The sequence below is a fragment of the Eutrigla gurnardus genome, assembly GCF_963514095.1.
Source record: "Eutrigla gurnardus genome assembly, chromosome: 2".
NCBI lineage: Eukaryota > Metazoa > Chordata > Actinopteri > Perciformes > Triglidae > Eutrigla > Eutrigla gurnardus.
In genome coordinates, this window is record NC_139916.1 from 32,554,155 (window position 1) to 32,569,611 (window position 15,457).

At 42.3% G+C, this 15,457-nt stretch overlaps 1 protein-coding gene across 3 annotated transcripts in view; it reads right to left on the bottom strand.

Annotated features, from left to right (window-relative positions):
* The window catches only part of cadpsa (Ca2+-dependent activator protein for secretion a), a gene marked incomplete at its 5' end in the record, with an annotated part of 352,388 nt that overhangs the window by 142,032 nt on the left and 194,899 nt on the right, over positions 1-15,457 (bottom strand). For all 3 annotated transcript variants that reach the window (XM_084025306.1, XM_084025305.1, XM_084025304.1), the window contains one exon: positions 12,671-12,779. In XM_084025306.1, coding sequence (XP_083881432.1) covers positions 12,671-12,779 — 109 coding nt within the window. The remainder of the gene's footprint in view (positions 1-12,670; positions 12,780-15,457) is intronic.

Genomic DNA, 15,457 nt, shown 5'->3' on the forward strand with positions numbered 1-15,457 from the left:
TTCCCGAGTCGGGTTTGGTAATGCAGCCCGTCCATCTCAGCTCATCTGTCTGTCGGCTTGAACTCGTCGCTGATTGGATGTCGCGGCGCGATGCCGCCTGAAAAGTTCGATATTTTCAACTTTATTCGCGCCGCGTCAGACGCGCCATTCGCGCCGCGTCAGACGCGCCATTCGCGCCGCGTCTCATCGCGCCAGACGCTCCATTCGCGCCGCCTCCGCCTGAATCGCGTGTCATCGCGCCATTTACATTGGTTTTCAATGTAGAGTCGCCGCTCAATTCGCGTTCGGTGTGAACGCCCCTTCAGAGCCAGGCAGCCAGATGACGGTTAAAAAAAGAAAAAGAAAAATCTCCGACAGGCAGAGACGCAACGCGAGTCGGCACCACGTCTGAACGAAGTACCAGAACTCTACTAGTTCATAAGTAAGTACCAACCTAAGTAATAACAAACCTGAAGCTGAAGAAAGAAACCCTAAACATTAACGGAAAACGACCCGCGAACCTGAGTGACTGAGGGAGAGACAGAGAGCTGTTCTGTGTGTGAGTGATCAGAGCGGACACAACAACACATCTGCGAGTGTGTAGGGGAGGGGCTGTAGCATATCACAGGACGCAGACACAGTCAGCTACCCAATGAGGATTTTTATTTAATCCGAGCACAGATATTGACTCGTATTACTCGTATAATACTCGTACTCGGCAAAAGTACTTTATCCGTACCGGATACTCGTTTCAGCCGAGTATCCGGCTCAACTCTAAATGAAACCTTAAAAAAATTCATAATTAAAAATTCCAATAAACCAAATTCAGATGCAAAATACCATGTATACAATTCAACGTAAAAAAAAATCAACGTTCAAAAATTCAACATGCCAAATTCAGCTGCAAATTTCAAGGTCTAAAATTCGGAGGCGTGCTTCAAGCAAGAAGAGCGAGCGGGAGTCACCTGACACCAATGCGGGAAGTCGACTAGCATGGTGACCGGATTTTAGCCATGTCCAACAATGCTAGGGCTTCGGTGAGTGTATCAACTCTTCTATATGCCTTTAGTGTGGTTTGTTTCTGTAAGATTCAGTCATAGACAATAACTGACATTTGTACATGAACAGACTTTATTGGATATAAATTATGCGGAACTTAGCGAGACACTAACATATCAGACATATACGCATTACAGTGTGACAATGGTTTGTTGTCCCATACAGTTGTGAGGCAGAGATTGTGATCTGTCACTGAATTTAAAAAAGTTCTTACTTAAAGTAATGACTGAGTAGAAGTTAAGTTACTAGCTAAGGTTTTTCAAACCAATCCAGTAAAGGGCCACTGTGGCTGTAGGTTTTCATTCCAACCAAGCAAGAAAACACCTGACTCGACTTATTCAATCACCTGAATTTCCCTCACACAGGTGTGGATCAGGTGTGTTCTTGCTTGGAATGAAAACCTGCAGCCACAGCGACCCTTTACTGGATCTGTTTGACACACCTGAACCAGCTGTTTGACTTCACAGAAAGCAGTTTTAAAAAAGCACAAATGAACAAGGTTTCAACACTACAGCGGTTTTACCGTACCGTGTTAACTGGTCAGTCAGCATGCATCGAGGTAACCAGTCTTGTAGTACTTGAAAGCAATACGTGAGTAAAAGTGCAAAGACTTTGGTAGAAGTTAAAGTCGCCTTTACAATATTACTTGAGTAAAAGTCTTAAAGTATCGAATATTTCCAACTGATATTAAATTTACTTAAGTATTGGAAGTAAAAGTAGCCTACAAACACTTATTATAATAATATATAAAAATACAATAAAAAAACGTTATTGTTGCTTGAACAGGCTATGATAACTAATGTGAACGTGATGCCCAGCAATTTTTGGTCACATGTGATTCAATTTAGTGTATTTGGTTGAAAAGTTATTTCCCTGTAACAGAGCCTTATTTTTATATTTTTGTATAAATTAATGTTTGGAGTGCTATGCCAATTTTTGCCACAAGGGGCCTCACCTCCCATTGAGACAGCTCTTGTCTTTAGTCTGGTGGAAGCAAGAGATAGACACCTACAGCCTGTTGCCAGTCTCGTTATTTTTCTGTATCCACAGAACACTTTTAATCTGCTACAGGGCTCAGCTTTGGAGTTTCTTGAGTTTTGGTGCTTCGCAACAAAGAGGCATTACGTCACCAACTGAATGGAGCGTCTATTCATTTGCAATAGAAGCAATGGTTCGTCATATCATCTTTTTTGCAGTCCAAATTTATTCTGATTTGATTTTGTAGTAACTAGTAACGAAGATGCTGAGGGGAAATGTAGTGCAGTAAAAGTATCCATTTTATTAAGGAAATGTAGGCTACTGGAGTAAAAGTGAAAAAATAACGATATAAATAATATAAATAACGAAGTACAGATATGTGAAAATTCTACTTCAAGTGGTAAGTGGTGGTAACCTGAAAGTTACTTTCAGCTGTTGGGAAAATGAACAGAACAGCCTTCAGTTTTACCTAAATGAATGCAGTGGATTTTCAGCTATAGAAGTATCTAATGTAGTAATCATTACTATAGATTATAGACTGGTCTTACAGTAATGCTTTTGTTTATCTAGATTATACAACATATTTTTCTCTTTCCTAGGAACTGCTGCTTAATCATCTGCTAGAAAGACTTCACTCCCATTTGGAAAATATTCTGGGACTCATGCCTCTGGATCTGGGGCCTGTACTACGAAGCGAGTTCAACATACCCAGGGTATCTTTCAGAGATCCAGCTTAAGTAACCCTAACAAAGGCAATCGGAGATAAGCGGTCACACGAAGCTGGTTATCAACTCGTTAAGTCAACCCAGGGTTTACCTGTCCAGCTATGAGCGCGTGCACATGAAAGAGGCGGCGTTTGCAGCATTTGACCAATCACAAACCTAGATCAGTCTACAGGCAGCGGAGCGGCGTATTTCACGTACGAGCAGCGAACCATAATCTTACAGAAATACGAAGAAGTTAAACATATAATACAGGCAAAAAGCAACAGATTCATCTGCCAATTGCAGGAAGGACAGCTGGCAAAAACTCGCCGACTGTGTGTATGCGGAAGTCTTATTAATAGTATTAATAGTATTAATAGTAGTATAATATGACTTCCCCATCATAAGGACACTAGTAGATCTGATTGATTAAATGACTGCAGTAACTTCGCTGATAGCTTAGTGGTAGAGTTACCGCCCCAAGTACCGAGGCTCCTTGAAGCGGTCCCAGTTCGAATCCGCCCTCCGGCCGTCTTTTAAATCATGTCTTCGCTCTCTCTCATCCCTTCAACTCTTATGATATCCTTCCGCAATAAAAGGCCAAACATATAACTTTGAAATAATGAATTTGTTGCTTGGATGTATTCTTATAACGTGGTTTATGACAATATCAGCCTCATTCTTTCAGCTGCAATCCCAGCGGTGTAAAACGGACTTGGGAGCAAATAAAATAAATATAAAAACATAATTCAAGGTGGTAAGTAGGCTGTACGCTGACAAAGAAAAATCTTTCCCTCCGATGAGAATCTGTATCTCTCATATAAAACATCGTCAGGGACAGAAAAAGGGTTTTGCCAGTCTCTGTACACTCTATAGTTCTCCTACAAGACCCTCTCACGATCCACCGAGCTTCTTTTTTTTTCTTCTTCTTCTTATCTGCGCACCAAGAGAGCTGATTGGTCAGTCGGCGGTGTGTTTCTCCACGTTGATCTCTTATCAGGAACATAACCTGCTCCGGAGCAGGTTAGCTCCACAGCGTAAGTTACCATGGCGATCTACCCCGGTAAGAAGTGAACCAGCGTCGTAGGACGGAAAACCCAGAGTTAACGCTTAAGTTACCTCGCCAAGTACAAATCCTGCTTCGTAGTACATGCCCCTGGACTTCTTAGAGTTCACTTGCACACAAGAACTTGTGTTTTTAAATGCTGTATCCCGTCAAGTAGCTGTTTGTCCAGCAATTTTAGATGCACTTGTGCAGTTTGAGGAAGGACCAGCTGGGCGACAACGAATGGCCATATCCCCAGAATACCGGCAACCAGCTTGAACTTAATCTGTCTGTACCCTGTATAGCTAAACTCTTGGGGATCCAGAAGGACAGTGTACCGGCGCATGGCTGAGAATAATCTCTCAATAAAGACACTATACAGCAGTATGACAGAAGAGTTAGACCAGTGTGTGAGAGAGATGAAATCCAGACAGCCTCACTCTAGGTGCAAGCCAGAGGACGAAGGGTGCAGTATAACCCTATCAGAGCTTCCATGCACCGTGTTGACACCACTGGTGTCATCTCCCGTATGGTCCATTTAGGATGTATCCCTCGACAGACCTTCTCAATTCCAGGCCCCCAGTCTTTCATTCATATTGATACAAACCATAAATTGATTGGGTAATTCTTCTAAATATTTTTGACGAAATGTAGTGAATTAAGAGTATGTTTGCCCTCAAGCAATGTAGCTGTTCTGTTCTGCATGTTAAAGGGATAGTTCAGAATTTTGGACATAAGACCTATTTTCCAAGTGAGCCGGTGTGTTCGAGACGTCTGGAGACGTTTTCAAGAAATTTCATTCAGTTCTTCTAGTTGCAGAGTTCGCTTGTGCTAGCGCAAGTCAATCGTTCTTAGCTAGCATGGCATTAAAAACAGTCTTGCCCACTCCACAGTGCACCCGAGGCAAATCCATTGTAACGGCAGACTATCAATGTACATATGTGTTGATAGAATGTTTGAAATAAAACCAACCTTGCATTTTTAAGGATTTATGTCTCAGCAGCAGCAGCAGCGTGTCATACTTCCTAGTAGGCTATGGCAGCGGCGGACTGATATCACCTAGCACTTATAAGTTACCGGTTCTATAATAGTTTGTTTACCTGCTGTCACTGCTACAGACGCAGAGTAGCCTGCAGTGCTAGTTTCTTCAATCTCACAGAAATGGACACTTTTGGAGAATATACTGAAACTTTTGAAGACTCTGATGAGGAGTTTTTTTCCACCCAAACCCAACCGTACCTGTACGAGCCTGAATATACAGAGGAAGAATTGCGCGAGAGGACTTCTCAAAGGGCAGAACGTGAACGAGCGTCTGTGGAGACCGAGATAGCCCCCGCTGGAGCTGAGAACCGGGACCGAACAAACGGAGACTGGTGGTGCCAGGAGGGAATCTATTGATAATCAAATAATAATAAAGGAACTTAGGGCTATTTAAACCAGATAAGTCATATTACTTACTTAAGAGGGAAATCCCGTACATGTGAATAATGTAGCTCCTCCGACGGGCCGATTGCCTCCGTCGTCTCCGCGGTGAAGGTGCTGGTGTTCCGTGGTCAGAGGTATAATACAATCTATGAACGATTAATGACCGATAAAAGCTGCTTAATAGTCGCGATCGATGACGAGTGAAAGCAGCTACTCAGGTAAGAGGAAGAAAGAGGGAAAGCGTGGGAGCGCGCATATATAATAACTAGGGCCCGACCGATTCATCGGCCTGCCGATTTAATCGGCCGATTATAGCCTTTTTGAAAATAATCAACATCTGCCAAAAGACGCCGATTACAACCGATTTTTTTTTATTTATTTTTTTTATGTTATTGCGCTTAGTATCCAGCAGAGTGCGCTCCTACTCCATTCTACTTAAGTAAGGCTCTCAGTCTCACCCACCGCACTCATTTTTGGACACAACACCGGAGCGCATGTAGCTTGAATGTGCTGAGCTCATTGGATAAACCGAGCAGAGTTTCCCCCCACGGTAAGTTTATAACTAGTTTGTGTAATGAACAATTGGTCCTTTTAAACGTGTAGGTCATGCTTAAAAAAAGGAAAAGTACACCTAACCCCCCACTACCCTTCAAATACAGTAAAGCTAACCTAGCCTTGCTAACTAGCAACTTTAGCCGGAGTAAAAAAGAGGAGATTGAATTTTACCGTACAACATGAAAGCACGCTCGCTCAGGCAGCTGCGCGCTCACCTCACCAATGTACACAAGACGCGTTGTTTGAGCATGTTGTCCCTGTTTTTCTTTAGGTCCGAGGCCATGTTAATTTGTTATACTGTAGACTCTAACGGTGAGACCATACTGCTCAGTGCGCACGTGTTAGTCACTGCTCACGAGCGCAGCACATTGGGAGTTATTTATTTATTTATTTATTTTACATTTGATTGCGGTAGCTTATTATAAATGCATAATTTGTAAATAAGGTATATTTATGTATAAGCCTTGCAGATGGAAAATGCTTTATATCCGAGTTTCAAAATGCCCCAAGTAACTTAAGAAATATTTTTTTAAACTTTATTTTATTTTATTGACAATAAGATAAGGCTGTATTTGCACTCATTTTTGACTGTAAATGTATTCTAAAACACTCAAAGGTTCTGCATTCAATTCACATATTCGTCAAAAGTGTTAAATGCCGATTAAATCGTTATCGTAATTTTTCTCTGAAAATAATCGGCATCGGCATCGGCACTCAAAAATCAATATCGGTCGGGCCCTAATAATAACTGTAGAAAACATTTGACAATTGTAATTTGACAAAATATTTATAAATATTTAATTAAGTGTAATAATAATCATGCTTTATATTTTGATAATTATGTTCCATTAAACAGGATCTAGAACCGCAAACGTAAGCGATTCAGTTACGTGAGAAGATGAGGACGAGATGTCAATAAAGTAAAAAAAAAAAAAAATGTAATATGAGATGTGTATACTTCCATGTGAACAGTTTGAGGGTAACAGCATACTCAAACGTATATTTAGTAGGCAGTATGCAGTACATACACGTTGAGTATGTAGTAGGCAGTACGTTAGTATGGCATTTCGAACAGCCCCTGGCTTGCTGGCGACCGTGACTTGTCAGAGAGACGTCGTTGGTGTAGACACTTGTCACTCAAACATGTCTGACCAATGGGGAAGCACCCGCCCACTGCGGGATGTTTGTGTCAAAATAATTCAATAAAAAAAAAAAAAAACGACTTCAAAACTTTTTTCACTTCATTCAAAACAAAAATGACTTCAAAACTTTCTTCACGTCATTCAAAAAACTTCAAATCGAAAAAAATATTTTCAATAAAAACAACACTTCAAATGATTTTTTGCATTTGAGTTTTTCCTTCTATTGAAAATCTTTTTTTTGATTGAAGCAACTTTTTGGGATTGAATAATTAAGACACAAATGTCCTACCATAATATGGCCCAAACACAAAAAAGATTACTTCAATCAAAGAAAACATTTTCAATCAAAAAAAAGTGTTCGAATGCAATTTTTTGAGTCTCAAATCTTTTTTTGCATTTAAAAAACGTTTTTTTATGATTGAAAAAGTTTTTTTTTTTATTGAAGTGATTTTTTATTGAAAAGATTTTTTTTTTCGTTTGAAGCAACTTCTTTTTTGATTGAATTATAGAGACACAAATGTCCTACCCATAATATGGCCCAAACACAAAACAACATTACTTCAATCAAAAAAGTTGCTTCAAACAAAGAAACCTTCACTTCTATCAAAGAAAACATTTTCAATCAAAGAAAAACAGTGTTCAAATGCATTTTTTTGAGTCTCAACCATATTTTTGCATTCAAACACTTTTTTTCTTTGATTGAAAAGGGTTTTTTTGATTGAAAATATATATTTTGATTGAAGCAACCTTTTTTTTGATTGAATAATAAAGACATAAGTCTACCTCCATAGCTTTAATGTCATTTTTCAGTTTTATTCAGATGCTTCAACCACTCTTGTTGCACTGTTTTAATAACCAACCAATATACTGTAATCAATATTACATGGACTATATATGTTTTTGTCTATCTTAGGGTATGTGATCAGGGGGTGGAAAATGTGGATGTTGCTCGACTCATGTTTACAGTCCGTGGCACTGGAAGGAGAAGCTTTATAACTAAGAAAAGTGTTCACAACCAAAGGTGTGTTGAACAGAAAAGATACTGCTATGTTAGAGCTGCCACACCACTGATGTCACTTGGGTGCAAGGACATACAATATGCATGTAACAAGATCTAATTTTAAAGATATGTTATGCATACACATAGAATAAAGAAAAATCAAATCAGTTGGACTATTTGTCAAAAATGAATATATTTTTGTGCACTTGTCACAAAAAAGAAACCTCAATGATGTTTCCTGTTTATTTGGGGATGCAAAAAGTTGAGTGGAAGTAAATCTTTTATCCATCCATCCATAGTCTACCGCTTATCCTGTATTCAGGGTCAGCTGACATGTAGAGACAGACAGATAACCAGTCTATCACAGGGCCGACACATAGAGACAGACAGGTAACCAGTCTAGCCAGATAACCCCTAACCAGCTGGGGGTGCTGGGTCATGCACATCACCCAATTCCTGGGTCAGATAACTCAGAGGTACGTGCAAAATATAATGTGATTTTAATAGTGTGGTTCACATGTTTAAGCAATTAAATGAGACGCCAAGAGGACATATTTGAAAATGTACCTACTGTTTATCCAGATTATACCGCATGTTATTCTAAATTGTTTTATTTTTAGGATATGGACATTCCAGATTTTGAGTGGGAAAACAGGGGACTTCCCCATGATGACCACTCAAGCATCCTTTATTCAGCATGACTGATGTTCATCATCATCATGACTGATGAACAAATGACATCTTTAGGAGATGCAGTTAACCCAAGAACTGCATCCCAATCCTTTGGCTGTCATACTAACATAGCCACTGTTTGGTTTTGTGTGCAATTTCTTTCTCTGTAAAATAACTGATTGCACATAGAGACTAAGGGCCCTAGTTTGGTGGCGCAGCGCAGGGCGCCGCAGGGTGGCGGAGCCGGCGTAATGCAAGTTTCGACCCGCGCAGCCTTGCGCACGGTCAGTTTGGCAGTTTGGTGGATTAAGACCGGTGTGGCACGCAGCAGGGGGAGGCGTCACAGATTCAGCTTGGCGTAGCGGAAGTTTCGTGGCAAAAAGCCTCGCCGAGACTTCTCCAACAGCCCGCCAGCTCCAACCTGGTCTACTCTCGGCGCAAGGCGCAAATAAAGTCCTTTCATTCAAGGCGAATCACAGGCGGAGAGGAAATTTGGCTGACGGCGCGCAGTGCGCACACGTCACCGAGACCTCACAGGCAGGTTTCCACAGTTCCATTTAAATGCAATAAATAATCACAACAAACACTATTTAATGCAACTAATTGAATCAACACGTGAATTTATATCTATATCGATTGTCCCGTCACATCTGACGTCAGATCAAAGGCGGATGGCACGCGTAACGGAAACTCAGCCTCTCGGACCAAAACATCTCCCTCTCTCTCTCCTGTTTTTTATAATATCCCCATTGTTATTATTATGATACACACGCACAGCGCGTAACATGCGCGTGGTGGGAGCGGCAGAGCTGCTTCTGTCATCGGGTTGTCAAGTGACGGATCTTGCACTGAACCTCCCCTAACGCATTAAAGGAGAGGAGAGGAGCTCATTTGATTGGTGAAGATCTGAATCGGCTGTGTTTATCCCAGTCCACGCCTCGTCTCCCACTCACGCCTTCTTCTCCTCCCTCTTTCCCACTTGCGCGGGTAGGCGAGACGGGAGGTGTGCCTGCGCGAGCCTGCGCGGTGCACGAAACTTGCAAAGTCCAGGCGGACACACCCCATCGGCGCGGCGCAGGTGCGCTGAGAGGTCTACGAAACTAGGGCCCAATATGTTTATTTAGATTTTTGGAAGATTTGTTGTCAGTAGTTATAGAATGAACCAAAAATGTTAATTTAACTAGAACACTATAAATAGTAAAACCAGAGAAAGTGATAATTTTGCAATGGTCTCTTAATTTTTCCCAGAGCTGTATATGAATCCAACTGGGATAATCCTGTATTTTTTTGAAAAAGTCTTTATTTTGATAATGGATATTTCCCAGGCAAACTTGATAATTGGTGGTGATTTTAATCCCTACTACTTCCTAGCAGATGCCAGACCTCCACTATTTACAGTGAATGCTAAATATCACAGTATTGGGATTTTGGACCACAAGCTTTTCATTATGTCTAGATCACATAGATAAACCGCACAGCTCTTGGAGACTTAGGGCCCTAGTTTCGCACCTGCGACACCGTGTCGGGGTGTGTCCGCCTGGACTTTACAAGTTTCGTGGACCCCGCAGGCTAGCGCAGGCACGCCTCCCGTCACTCCCACCCGCGCAAGTGGGAAAGGGGGAGGAGAATAAGGCGTGAGTGGGAGACGAGGAGGAGACAAGGCGTGGACTGGGATTAACACAGCCGATTCAGATCTTCACCAATCAAATGAGCTCCTCTCCTCACCTTTAATGCATTAGGGGAGGTTCAGTGCAAGTTTTGTCACTTGACAACCCAATGACAGAAGCAGCGCCGCCGCTCCCACCACGCGCATCACGCGCTGTGCGTGCGTATAGTCATGATAATTATAATGCCGATATTATATCACTATAGAAATTGTAGGCACATTTTAGGCATGTCTATCACAAAGCAGGGTCAGGGCGCACAGCAGTAGACATAATAGTGGAGAACCCGGTGCCTGCACGAGCCGGCCGGGCCATTCATTATCATCATCATCACCGTCTTCATCATCTGCGCTCCACAGCTGCACCGGATTCCCCGTCCAACACCAGAACGGCGGGACTCCGGGACCTTGCACGCCGCTCAGACCAGCGGCAGCCCCAACTCCGGTTCCAGCTCCACGGACAACAGGCTGCCGCGCGATAACAGGCACGAGCTGCTGTATTTTTTTTAAAGATTTTTCAGGCATAGATGCATTTTATTAGCAGTGGATAAATATGAAAAACAGGAGAGAGAGAGGGAGATGTTTTGGTCCGAGAGGTCCAAGTTTCAGCTGTGTTAATAGAGTCAGGCTGAGTTTCCGTTACGCGTGCCATCCGCCTTTGATCTGACGTCAGATGTGACGGGACAATCTATATAGATATAAATTCACGTGTTGATTCAATTAGTTGCATTAAATAGTGTTTGTTGTGATTATTTATTGCATTTAAGTGTGCTTGGAACTGTGGGATCCTGCCTGTGAGGTCTTGGTGACGTGGGCGCACTGCCCACGTCACCAAGACGTGGGCAGGTGTAATTACTGCCAGGTGTAATTCGCCTTGCGCAAAGAGTAGACCAGGTTGGAGCTTGCAGGCTTTCGGCGCAGAGGGGTGGCTGTCCTGTGACAAACCCGCTAAAGAGGCTTAACCCATTCTAATGTTGTGTGGGAAAGAAGGTGTCAATGAGATTTTATCAGTTTGATTCAGTTTCATCAGAGAGAACTCACAACAGTTGTATGATCCTAGAGTTGGTCATGTGAGGGTTTAAAAAAATACTGTGCATAAACAATATAGAACTTTATTAAAATTGGGTTTATTAATTTTAATGAGACGAGGAGTCTGTGTTTGTTTGTTTTTTGCTACATCTGTATGTGTAAGAGCCACCTTGAACAGTTTCCTTGGATGTTGACTTCAACGCTGTAAGTCAGGAAAATAGAAATTCCTTGGCTCAGCCAGCAACACTTCAGAGGCCTCTTCAAATCTACATCATGTACCGTATATTTGAATTTGAATTGATATAAATGGGGTCAATTTACAGATGACAAAAGAAACACTAGATTATTTGCTTCTGCAGGTCTTGACAAGCCAATAAATGGATCTGCATTTATACAGCACTTGTGCAGGGGGTTCACACTACAGTCACTCTCTTTTACCCATTCACACACATTGATACACTGATGACAGAGGAGCCGCCTGCACATCAAGAGCTACACATTCACACACCAATGTTTTTTTTTAACTTATTTTTATTTTTTTACTTGTATTCTTATCTCTACTTTAAATATATGTAGCTAATACTTTATTGTTTACTGTCTATTGTTTACTTATTTCGCTAAGTTTTTTTGTAAGCTGCTGGACATCCAATTTCCTTGCGGGAGTCATCCCAAACAGATCAGTAAAGTCTAAGTCTGTTCATTTGTTGCCTAATATGTAATTCTGTATTTTGAATGTTCATTGTTCTACCTTGCTTATTGCTCTACTGTATTTTGACAACCTCTGTGCCTATTTCTGTATTTCATTTCCTAATGATACCCAACACTACAGGCGAGCTCTGAATGTGTAAGTGTGTGGAAAACAAATGCTCAACAAAAAGAAACTTGAAAACAAAAATAAACAGAAAAAAACACATGGAGGACGACATGGAGAACAGCAGTCAGCTGACAGACACTGAAATAAATGATCTGCTGGTTGTTGAACCGTTTTGTCCTTCTCCTTGATCGGGACCATGTGACGGTAGTGATTAGAAATGGAAGGAGGATTCCAGTGAATTTGTACTTTACTTCTGAAAACATCATGCCGGTTTTCTTCTCTGTTTTAAAGCTGCTTTTCACACACTGACGAATCCACCTTCAGTTCTGCTCCAAATGTCTTTGTTCTCCAAACAATTCATCTACACCATTATGAGTATGCCATGTCCATCTGCATGGTGTAACACACATAATGCTTGGGTGGAGTTATGCGGGTCCCGCCTTAACACAGATAGATGGAGAACAGCAGCGTTGATGTGTGTGTGTGTGTGTGTGTGTGTGTGTCTGTGCTGCAGCTTCAACAACACACTTTAAATGATGACGCTTGTTATTCGTTGGCATTGCTTGTTGGATCAACTGCACAGCTGAGTGATGTGGTGCTGTTACCTGGCTGCGGGTCTGTGTAGTCCACGGTGTAGCCGTCCAGCTGGAGGAGCTCCACAGGCTCCGCCTTCTTCTCTCTGTAGCTGCACATGGCAAAGGTGTACTGACTCACCTGCACCAATCACACACAGAGGGAAGACAGAAAAACTGTGTGTGAACACAACACGCACCGCCTCCCATCGGTTCAGCTGAGAAACAAGCAACAGGAAATGAAACACGACCACATGACAGATAGGATGGGGAGCAGAAAAATACTAAATCATGTTCAACATCTGGAACTGTTACTGTTTATCTATATATGAAGCATGAACCAAGATTTCATTACAACAAAAAATACATATCTTGATGGTTGGTGGTACTTCACATGTCACAGAAATGAATCATGAATTGAACAGCATCATTGGAGCAGTAACTTTGTACTGCTGGTCCTCATTCTCCTGATCCAATAATACAAAATATATTTCTTTGAATTTTACATCAAAATCCAATTATCTTTTTTCTTCCTGTAAAACGAAATATGTGTTCTCATGTAAGCTCGTACCAACCAATTAAATCAACTTTTAACAAAAACAAGACGTGAGGATCCACAGTCCTCTGTAGCCCCAGGTAGGTCCAGGCTCGGACTTCTTCTGTGTGGAGTTTGCATGTTCTCCCAGTGTAAGCATGGGTTCTCTCCCGGTTCTCCGGCTTCCTCCCACAGTCCAAACACATGCAGGATGACTCTTATGGCCCTAGTTTCGTAGACCAGGCGCAGTCAGCTCTCAGCGCACCTGCGCCACGCCGACGGGGTGTGTCCGCCTGGACTTTGCAAGTTTCGTGCACCGCGCAGGCTCGCGCGGGCTCGCGCAGGCTCACCTCCCGTCACTCCCACCCGCGCAAGTGGGAAAGAGGGAGGAGAAGAAGGCGTGAGTGGGAGACGAGGAGGAGACGAGGCGTGGACTGGGATTAATACAGCCGATTCAGATCTTCACCAATCAAATGAGCTCCTCTCCTCACCTTTAATGCGTTAGGGGAGGTTCAGTGCAAGTTCCGTCACTTGACAACCTGATGACAGAAGCAGCGCCGCCGCTCCCACCACGCGCATCACGCGCTGTGCGTGCGTATCATAATAATAACAATGCCGATATTATAAAAAACAGGAGAGAGAGAGGGAGATGTTTTGGTCCGAGAGGCTGAGTTTCCGTTACGCGTGCCATCCGCCTTTGATCTGACGTCAGATGTGACGGGACAATCTATATAGATATAAATTCACGTGTTGATTCAATTAGTTGCATTAAATAGTGTTTGTTGTGATTATTTATTGCATTTAAATGTGCCTGGAACTGTGGAAACCTGCCTGTGAGGTCTCGGTCTCAGCCAAACTTCCACTCCGCCAGCTGTGATTCGCATTGAATGAATGGACTTTATTTACGCCTTGCGCCTTTTTGCCACGAAACTTCCGCTGCACCAAGCTGAATCTGTGACGCCTCCCCCTGCTGCGCCACCACACCCATCTTGGCGCAGGCGATCCACCAAACTGCCAAACTGACCGTGCGCAAGGCTGCGCGGGTCGAAACTTGCATTACACCGGCTCCGCCACCCTCCGCCGCCCTGCGATGCGCCACGAAACTAGGGCCCTTATAGGCCAGGCAAAGTAAGGCATTTAGGGGCCAAAAATAGAATAAATTGTAAAAGAATTTTTTTCAGCTCAGATCATTTCTATGAGGTGTCCAGAACAACATACTAAAAGTCCTAAGAAATCCTAGTTGGGGAAATATGTTTAATTCTCATCAATCCGAGATGTGTGCCAATAAGGCGAGACATCAATACACCCCAATGGGGCAATTTTTTCCTTTAGTCCTATCAAAATGAAACTTTACACAATGAAAGTAACCATAAAAATAAACATTTTTCGTATTACAAGTTTCTTTGAAAATACATTTTAATATGCAAATGAGCTATACACTAATCGTACATGCCCACAATACACCCAAATAGGCTAATTTGTTTTCCTTTACTCCTACCACAATACAACTTTACATAGTAAAAGTATCCATGAAAAGTAACTTTTTTGTATTACAAGTTTGTTTTGATATGAATTTGAATATGTACATGAGCTCCATACTCATTGAATATCCAATCATCCTACTGCCAATGCAATGCTGCTTTTAGACTGGCCTCTAACCTGAAAACTGCCTGGCTTGGTAGCACCTACCAGGGGTATAACCCCCGCCAGTATAGTCTTCAGGGTCACGGAGGCACACAAGCCTCCCCACAACGACAAGGTAGCAACAGCAGGGGAGGTATTTTTTTTGTTGGTGTTTTTTATTTTTTATTTTTTTAAGTTTTTTTTAAAGTTTTTTTTTAAGTTAAAAAAAAATCCAGCCTGGATCCTCGACCCCTTCTCTATGGCTCTTGGTTCTGGAACCCCCTATATCAGTTCCTGGTTTGTTCTTTGCTTAGTTCTTCCCCTCTGGGTCATATTCATCTGACTCCCTGCTGGGCTGTCATACCATTAGCAATGTTGTGCAGGGAAGGGTTCTCAGTGAATGGGTCTTTCTGTTTTAGATAGGTGACCAGGGCAAGAGTGTCACTGACATCTCTTGTCTGCCTGGCCTTGGACAGGTCTTTATGTTGGTCGTTGGTCTCATATGAGACACCTGTGAAGGACTGCATGGCATTATTGATGTTTGCACATGCTGGCATTGAGAGGACCCACACCAAGCGTTGAGTCTCTGTAAATCCTTTTCCTCTTGTTAAGCCTCCATGTGTTTTTACACTTCTCATGAGCACCTGCTCAATAATGAGATC